Source organism: Macrobrachium rosenbergii, chromosome 41 (assembly GCF_040412425.1).
Source record: "Macrobrachium rosenbergii isolate ZJJX-2024 chromosome 41, ASM4041242v1, whole genome shotgun sequence".
NCBI classification, from domain to species: domain Eukaryota; kingdom Metazoa; phylum Arthropoda; class Malacostraca; order Decapoda; family Palaemonidae; genus Macrobrachium; species Macrobrachium rosenbergii.
Genome location: NC_089781.1, coordinates 81521784 through 81531625, shown reverse-complemented (window position 1 = coordinate 81531625; position 9842 = coordinate 81521784). Strand labels below are relative to the sequence as shown.

Genomic DNA, 9842 nt, shown 5'->3' with positions numbered 1-9842 from the left:
CGACAAATATAGAGATGTATGAGATGGAATAGAATTATATCCTTTTATGAGTTAGAGCGGCCACTCTGTATCCTCACGGGCGTTGGATCGAATCCCACCACAGAAGGGAGTAGGGACAGCCCCTTCATTTACTTTCCACTAAGGTTCAAGGCCTGTAGTGATAGTAATTTCCAAACCGTGTGAGGAAATCAAGAAATTAAGGGCTCAATGTAGCTGTTGAAATCACATGTATAATTAGTAAAAGTAACTAGTAAATTAAAAAATATATATTCATATTAATTCTGTCGGTCACTTTTTCACCAGATATATACGTAGTTGTAATAGGCAAAAAGCCCTCTTAACTTCTCGACGTCTTCACACAAAGCCTAAGACCCAAAAGGAGAAACTCTAACGTCTATGGCAGGATTCGAACCCGCCCCCGATACATCCGATACTCACGGACACAAACACAAACATATATAAATTATATATATATATATATATATATATATATATATATATATATATATATATATATATATATATATATATATATATATATGTATGTATGTATGTATAAATATATATATATATATATATATATATATATATATATATATATATATAGTATATATATATATATATATATATATATATATATATATATATATATATATATATATATATATATATATATATATATATATATATATATATATATATATATATATATATATATATTATATACTGTATATCAACCATATTAAGCACACATTCATGCATAAACGTGGGTGACAGTATAATTTCCGAGAAATGAGAACGGAACACATTAGCATAAGAATATTCCGAGGTCTGTTTGAACTTTCGTGGGAATGTCCTATGGGTAATACCTTTATTTATTACAGCTCCCATCTATGTATCCTTGGAAGATGAGAAATACGATCCCTAGTCGAAAATTGTTGAGATCCCTGATCGAATATGATTAGGATTCAGGATTTTTATTTATTTCTATTCGTTCCTGGTGATGATCTGGGGATTAGGACTGACGTCATCGGGAGCTACTCTTCGTTTCATAACTGTAACTGGGGACGGTTACAGCTGTCCATGTGGTTAAGGGCGTGTTCTAAACATGCTGTTCATTTTATAGATTTGTCTGTTACAGCTGCTGTGCGGCTTATGACGTCAGCAATAAATGCTGTTCATGTTTTAGCTATGTCGGGTACAGCTGCTGTGCTGTTTATGACGTCAGCGACAAATGCTGTTCATTTTATAGATTTGTCGGGTACAGCTGCTGTTCGGCTTTGACGTCAACGACAAGTGCTGTTCATATTGTGGCTTTGTTATTAACAGCTGCTGTGCAGTTTATGACATCAGCAACAAATACTCTTCACTTTACGGCTGCCGGGTACAGCTGCTGTGCGGCTTATGACTTATCAAGAACAAAAGCTGTTCATTTTCTGGTAGCTGTCGGGCACAGCTGCTGTGTGGCTTATGATCTGTCAAGAACAAAAGCTGTTCATATTATGGTCGCTGTCGGGCACAGCTGCTGTGTGGCTTATGACGTCAGCAACAAATGCTGTTCATTTTGTGGCTGCCGTGTACAGCTACTGTGTGGCTTATGACTTGTCAAGAACAAAAGCTGTTCATATTATGGTCGCTGTCGGGCACAGCTGCTATGTGGCTTATGACTTGTCAAGAACAAAAGCTATTCATTTTATGGCTTTGTCGGTCACAGCTGCTGTGCGGCTTATGACGTCAGCAACAAATGCTGTTCATTTTATGGCTGCCGGATACAGCTACTGTGTGGTTTATGGGTTGTCAAGAACAAAAGCTGTTCATTTTATGGCTTTGTCAGAAACAGCTACTTGGCGGTTCGAGATTATTAGTCTCAGCAGGTGCTGCTTTTCAGTCTAAGCTTGTTAACAGCTGCCATAAGTGTTTCGGGTTGTGAGAAGGTTCAGCGTGTAATCTGCAACGTCTGTCACTTGCTGCTGATATTCACCGTAAGTTTACTGATGTCAGCAACGTCGGTTACGTTGATAAAACCTCTTGATATTGTTAATTACAGATGATCATTCGAATCTCTTAGCATCATGAAGAGTTGCTGTCTAATTTACTGTTCATCGCATATTATAGGAATGTTTAACATGCACTCATTGGATATCCTTTCTCGGGCATATATCTCGCTTTTTTCCACTGCATTTTGCCCGGTTTGTTCATTACCAAGAGCAGTAATGATTCTTTGAAGTTACTTCATAGATAAACTTCATCATTTTGACATTCCCCCTTTCAGTCTTTTACAAAATAAACTATCCCAAATGTTCATTTGAAGGCAATAACTGAAATTCTTTTTTTAAAGAGTCCCAAAACAAATGTCCAAAGGGCACAGAAGACTAGTCTTTTAGACCTTTATCCCAAATCCATGGCAATAACCTCTACCAAATATCAAAAAAGTCCTTTATTCTACCAAGCAAAAAAAAAAAAAAATATATATATATATATATATATATATATATATATATATATATATATATATATATATATATATATATATTGATCTATACATGGCATGAATTTAGACTTTTAATGCATTCCGATTCTCAGTGTACGTATGAGCTGGGCTGTTTATAGTTTTTTGCCCAAGAGGATGGTTATATTTTAGCACTCTATCCATTTTTAAAGATATCTGAAAGTTACAAACGAAAGAGGGCAAGTTTGTTTGTAAGTATATTAGGGTAAAGGCGAAAGCTCTTGCAACCCGTTGATTCATTTTCCTCATGGCCATATACTCTGTTTATATAAATACATTGGTGAAGCAATTTTGATTTCATGGGAAAGACTGCTGTTATCAGATGAATATGTTTCTGCAATACAGCCTGACTTTGAGAAGGGATTCGCTTCATGAAAAACTCCAACTTATTACCTGTGATACATGTAATAATGATCTAAGTTTATTAATTTGATGTATCAGCAAAACCAGAGTAACCCTCCTTAATGTTAGAAACTATATCCAACTAAGTAATTTCAGCGTCTTCTTAAACACACATCCAAGTGATAACTCCCACCTCGAGGATTCACAAATCTCGGAGGAAACTAAAGGAAAAAGGAATGCAAATCATAACTGAAAAATAAGTTTTCAATGAGGTAATGAATATTAATGCAAGCCTGTATAGATCCAAGGATGGTTTCATAAGTGGGCGTGGCCACAATACGTACTCGTATATAAGGCGAATAGCGTCTTTCTCCGACCTCAGTTGAGTGGCATCGCACCGCTTCTTGCAAGTCACTGTCGACTCTTTCCAGGTAGAATCCAGGACCACAGGTGAGCGGGAATGGATTCTATATTATATATATATATATATATATATATATATATATATATATATATATATATATATATATATACTCGTATTATATGATGTCTTTTTTTATTTATAAAAATAAAAATCTTCATGAGAAATATTTTTCTCGACGAAAACCGTGCGTCCTGTCTTGATGCTGTGTTTTTTCAATCAGCAGGATCGAATATAAACAGGATCGCCCGTTTGTTAAGATAAGATTCTGAAAAAACTTTACAACTAGACTGCAGCATGGAAGTCTTTGTATATCGGAACTCAAACAGTGATATTTTCATAAGATGCTTATTTTTATGTCTTGTTTTTAACATGTTTCTTCTCTTGACAGAGGGATGGTGCGCTTGCTCAATCAACAACAGTTGTTGGCAGCAGTGTTTCTTGTGACAATCACCATAGCAGCAGCTCAGACGTTCCAGTACAGTAGAGGTAATGATGATAATTCCTTCGTTCCTAATGTTTTTGAAATATAGCAAAGTCGCTCTTTCATATCCCACAAAATACTCGTGTAACTATTTCTCTTTGATTTATCTTTGTTTACATTATCAATCATTCGATTTCCATAATTTTCTTCAAATTCTCAGGGCTAATCTCGGGAATATCTACAGGGCTCAATGTCTGTCTTTCCTCTAAATCAACCGACCCAGTTAATTCATTCTGGGGATTTTCATTCCTTACCTCTTGAAAAGCAATAACACCCTGTTGGTAAATTATTTTAATTTTCTCACCCGTTGTAAGGTTGGACTAACGGAAGAAAGCGGTCTGATCCTACAATAGGCCAAAGGAAAGGCGTTGATAACATGATACAGACATTGCCCGTTTCTCGCCTACTGGCAGAAGGCGCCCCTCATCAGCATGGAGGATCAGCCCGCACTGTTCAGAAGGTAAACTTATCTTTTATGCTTAAAAAAAATCCTGTTCTGATATCTATTGGAAATGCACAAGAAAGAGTCAAAATAGGGTCAGTGAAGATTATATGCTTTACTAGGAAGTTTCCACTGCAACTACTATTACTGTTACCATTTCTGATAGCAATAACAGAGTTGCATAATGCTTACAGACCATAGAGGACCGCCTGCGTAATCTAGAAGTTGAACTGAACACACTCCTGACTGCTAGCAACTCGGCTCTACCACCACCTGGCAACGAAAATGAGTATTATCCAGAGAAGTAAAACCTCCTGGAATTGTATCTGAAAGTTCTTCAGTTCGTTCGGTATGATTATCATGTTTCTTTGCTCCTGCGATGATTTGCCTCATTTCTGGACGTTCTTAGCATTCTGTGATAAATTAAGTTGTATAGTCGAGGCTTTGTCTTTACAACGGCGACGGTGACGGGACATATGTTTGTTTTTAGGTTTACTACTACTTCTCCATCTTCTTTTTTTTCTGTTAAACTTTCCTTTTATATTCAGAATGGTATTATTTTAGGTGAAGCAGTAAAAGGAAAAGAAGGGAAAAGAAATTGCATTCACTTGTAAAGCACGGCAAGAACCCAGGGACTAGCAATGTGGGCTCCTTTTCATAATGATTAAGTTTCTAGATTCATTCCGTACGGCATTAGATACACAATACAGTAACTTATTTGCATAATATTGCCATTTTTTTTACTTTACAGTGTCAAGTGCAGCTGGACTGCAAGCATTTAGGAAAGCTTTGTAATTTTAGAGTTTTCATAGAGCCCATCCTATTCGTTCCCTATACCAAAAGGACAACGACCATATTGCAAAGGCTTGGTTAATGATTAGGCTTATAAGCACAGTATTTAAGTCATTTGGTCACATGATTAAATAAGTTTGTCTTTTTAAGACTTGAGAATGGCCAGCATTATTCCTTCTTTTATAGTTTTCACATTATTATTTTTAATTTTTTGCTTATTATTAACGCAAATTTCGTTTCTTCTGTTCACTAAATATTTTTTCGAGTTCTTAGGACTTAAGCAGAGACTGTATACTGTCTTTAAATGCTACAATTTGAAATGGATATTCAACCATTTTATGTTTGAAAGCCTATTCGTTTTTGTTAATCCTATTTGTTACTGAAGACTTGTGATTTTAGTGTAATAATTTAACATATTCTTAGCCAACCACTTTTGAACTGCGTTTACATTGAAGAGTTCTTTTTGAATATCCCTTGATCGGTTTAGACAGATTTTTATTTGAATAAATAGTAGACGTAAGGAGCCCAGTGAAGGATAAGTAGGAAAATAAATGTCTGTGCACTTGAAGGAATAGTTTTGTTAAACTTGATGGCTTAGTTGGTATCAAAGTTCATATATCAAGATATGATGTCACAGGATTATTTTATCTTGTTAGAAACTGTGTTACTATGTTATAAGACTTGACAGTTTGTTTGTCATACTTTTAGTTTTTTTCCTTCTAAATCTTGGAGTCCATGCTTTGTATTTTTTTTTATTGATCATGATTAATTATTCTGAAAGATTAATTTTGCTTCACCTGATTTATGTCCAGACTTATATTGTGTCTCTGCTGTCAGCCAGTATTATTGGTTATTATTTGTTCACTTTTTTTTTTTAAGACGATCCATGTCAGCGCAAAGCAGTTGTAAATTGAAGTCTTATTGAACAACTGATAAATACAAGTGTCTCCGAGTGTGATGTCGTCTAAAGATGGTAAATCAGAATAATATATTGTCATGAATGCGCACAGGGACTTAAGACCATTGAACGTACAATATTTATTAGCGATTCGTGAATTGGATTTGATTTTAACAGACACTCCTAATTTGATTTGATAGGAAGTCTTGACTTGCTTATTATGATTATCACACTGTATTTCAATATTATGAAATAAAAGAAATAATATGAAGGAGAATGGAGTTTTCCCTCTATAACCTTAGATGACACAAATTATCAGAGGCCAGGGTTTTATAAATCTAGTAAAATGTTAGATGGATCTTGGTGACTGCACTGCATTAGTAATCAGTGAAGGCAAAGATGAATACACGTTTCCTTTGAAGACTCAAAACCGGAACTGAAAGTCAACACTGTTGTTAAAAGTACCTTTCATGTGAGAGAAGATGGAATGGGTGAAAGAGGTACGGAGAAAATGAAAACACTTTGCAAATATAGGCATTTTCTCGTTTGTTTTACCTTCTGTCTTGACCTATTGTCAAAATCCAGGAAGAAGAAGCTTACTTCGCAGCGCCATCGGTCAGACAATTCAAACTGTAAACATTGGGAAGAAACGGGGCTATTATGGTTATTTCAATGACATACCATGAATTATTTTACACTTCCAACTAATTTAATGTACACATCGCATCTGGACCATTTTGAAGTTGTCTTTCTTGGTAAGTATGCGAGCCTAAGACCTAAGTTCACTCAAGATACATCATCAGAAACGATTGATAGGCCAAGGTCACAACCCTGCAGGTGGTTAGTGCTATCAGTGCACCTTATGCGGTGCACTGTAGGCATTACTTAAGATTCTTTGCAGCGTGCCTTCGCCCCCTAGCTGCAAGCCCCTTTCGTTCCTTTTACTGTACCTCCTTTCATTCTCTTTCTTCCATCTTACTTTCCACCCTCCTAACAATTGATTCAGTGCATCTCGGAGGTTTTCCCCCCCTGTTACACCGTTCAGACTTCCTGTCAATTTCCGTTTCACCGCCGAATGACCTCATTGGTTCCAGTGCTTGGTCTTTGGCCTAAATTCTATATTCAGTTTTATTCAGTTATTATCACCATGAAGGTTACGATAGTCAAGACCTAGGCCTACTGGTAGGCTAGGGCAAGCCTGGTTTTTATATAACAGTTTTTCTATAGCAGGTTACCGTAGGTGTGTAGCCTAATAGGCTAATTAGGCGTATGGGGGAGGAGGTTCCAGTGGGAAGCAGTGGATTTATATCAAGTAAAACAGATAAAAGTTATGGGATTACACTAGGGGTCATGGTCTAAAATGCACACAACACAAGATAAGCAGTTGGTAAAACTATAGACCTATGGTTTATGGCAAGCCTAGGCCTATGTATATTATCAATGACAAAACATAGCTTAACCCAAAGTACTAGGCCTAAGTGGTAAAAGTGCAGAAGAGTTGCAGCTTTAGGTCAAGGCCTATTTCTGTGGTCTACATAAAAGTCAATGAAAGACTTTTTACTGCAGATGCATCGTAACCTAACCTTACTTATCCTAACCGATCCTAGGGTGCATAGGCTACCCTGACTTGGCTGGGTTGTCTTTACCACTCCAAACCCCCTAGTTTGATATTGTGTATAGCAGAATGTGTGCACAGTTATTCTGTAGTATTATCCTATTGACAAAGTTGTGACAAGGCCAATTAAGGGTGTGCATTCTATTTCAACCAAGGATGCTTGGTCCCTACCTGGCTGCCAAGGTCTCTAGTCTCCTCTCCCTTTAACCTGACGTAGGGCAGTAGGCCTATAATTATTTGTTACAGGGATGCATCTGAGTATTATGATCCTTAACTTAAGGAAGAGTGCTAAGTTCCACCTGATAAGAAGGACGAGACCCCCCCCCCAGGTCCTCCAAACTAATTAGGTCTAAAGTGCCATAAATCTTGAAAGGAAAATAAAGGCATGCATCTTAGCCTAACCATGCACACTTAGTCCTAAGAAGCATTGTTATAGTCTAAGTAAGCATTTACCTTAAGTTTGCCTTATCCTTAAACCTATCTCTAGCAGTTACTTCATTGGGAGACCCCCATTGAGAAACCAGGTATTTTCAATGGTGGAGGACCAGGAGGAATGGTCAAATCTTTACATGCCCCTAGATGAGTGAATACATACACATGGTTCATGTGTTGAGTCAGTGGCAAGGCCCATCAAAATTATAAATCTCAAAGATGTGACAAGGGCAGTTACAGGGATACTTCTGAACCTAACAAGGGTGATAGGCACTACATGGCTGCAAGCTGTTGGGTATGGAATTTTTAAGTTAGCTTTATGATTACTTTGGCTGTATTCATAGCTAAGGCCTGGGTTTACAGTGTGAATTAATTATACATATCCATAAGTAATGATGCCAGATAATCACCTTACTGTATTCCCAACCCTTGAGATTCCAATTCAAATGAAATCATCTATCAACATTTTTAGCTAAGTACAATGTGTCATTTTGACATTTTGTTTTTTCCCATTTTTAACATGCTTCAAGAAAGTTCAGGTATTGAGCTTCAACTGTGGCAAATAGTGAAGGATAGGCATCACTATCTCTTGCCACTGACATATTTATGGTAAATAATCAAAAGAAGAATGTTGTGTTACTATTGAATAAAATTAGCAAAAGGAATCCAGGATTTTTCTAAAAAAAAAATGCTAAACTAGAAAAATCAAATGCTTTATAGCACATTTTTTATTTAGTTCATCTAAAAAAAATAATGACTAGTGTCCTTTTGCATTCTAGATTTATTGTGATAAATAGATTACAGTTTCACTGTTACTTTCTCAATTTAAATTTGCTCCTCTAATTTTACTGTTACCCACTCATGTTGAGTGGTGCAGAGTATTGTATTATTTTTTCTATGAATTGTAGTACAGTTTTGAAGGCCATACTAAACTTGGTTTCTGTTACAACAAGATTGTCCTGGCTTGTATTTGATCTCAAGTTAGAGATATTCTATAGAATTTGACATTTTCACATATATTCAGTGTTGTTCCTTATAATACAGTAGAAATATGATTTCAGATTCAAGTTTATGATGGCTGCTTCATCATCGAAGAAGATAATAACTCTTGGTAGCCCTGGTGGAGGATGTAAGTATTTTATCTTTCTTTCATTTTGATACTATGTTGTTGAATTATTCTGCACTTAAATTATTGTACTTGAAGAAAAAGTCAATCATACAAAATACAAAGCTCAGTTTTACAAGACTTTCTTTACCAGTAATGATAGATTAGAAATTTTGAAAATTATAATACAGTATCACATTACTGGTGATTAAATAGTATTTGATGCATTACTTATGTGGGATGTGTCTGTTCTCTTAATCACTGAAGACTTCACCTTTTCCTTGGCCTTCACAGAGGCAAGTCCTCTCCTTTCACTACTACTGGGATGCCGAGATGGGCAAAGTGGGGGTTAAGTCCATGTAGACTCCTTAACCCTCAACCCCCAGCTTATACCCAGCAGACCTTGTTTGGATTTCTTGGTGGTAGATTTAAATGTTACTACTGTGCCATTATGTCAGTTTTAGGTGCAATGATGGCAGCTTTAGTTAATTGGAACAAGAATTGCTGCTTGGTTTGTATTGCTATTTGCAGTGGATACATGGAGAGTCATAATGTAAAGGAAGGATATATTGAAAGGTATGACTTCCAAATGCTGTGATATTTGGCTTGGGTGCTGTGGGATGACGAAATAAAGAGGTTGCTTACAAGTGTAGTGTCAAGAAAATGGAAAATAAACAGATCCCAAAGAATGGGACAGATTAAATATTTAGGCTAGTGAGTATTGAGGAGGAACAGTGAGTCACAAAAGTACTAGATATGGAAGTAGCAGCTTGAATGTCTGTAGGAAGGCCCAGAAAATCAT

At 36.3% G+C, this 9842-nt stretch overlaps 2 protein-coding genes across 4 annotated transcripts in view; both read left to right on the top strand.

The window, feature by feature from the left end:
* Positions 1 to 3007: 3007 nt before the first annotated feature.
* Positions 3008 to 6165, top strand: Crz (Corazonin). The gene is made up of 4 exons (XM_067084505.1): positions 3008 to 3301; positions 3664 to 3761; positions 4071 to 4216; positions 4393 to 6165. The coding sequence occupies exons 2-4, from the start codon at positions 3668 to 3670 to the stop codon at positions 4504 to 4506; spliced, it is 354 nt and encodes a 117-aa protein (XP_066940606.1). The 5' UTR covers positions 3008 to 3301; positions 3664 to 3667; the 3' UTR covers positions 4507 to 6165.
* Positions 6166 to 6479: 314 nt separating this feature from the next.
* Positions 6480 to 9842, top strand: part of LOC136826925 (DNA repair protein XRCC2-like) — a 35541-nt gene continuing 32178 nt past the window's right edge. Inside the window, exons 1-2 of one of the 3 annotated variants that reach the window (XM_067084501.1) lie at positions 6480 to 6643; positions 8997 to 9064. In XM_067084501.1, coding sequence (XP_066940602.1) covers positions 9007 to 9064 — 58 coding nt within the window. In that variant the 5' untranslated portion in view covers positions 6480 to 6643; positions 8997 to 9006. The remainder of the gene's footprint in view (positions 6644 to 8996; positions 9065 to 9842) is intronic. The other 2 variants (XM_067084503.1, XM_067084502.1) reach the window with 2 other exon arrangements.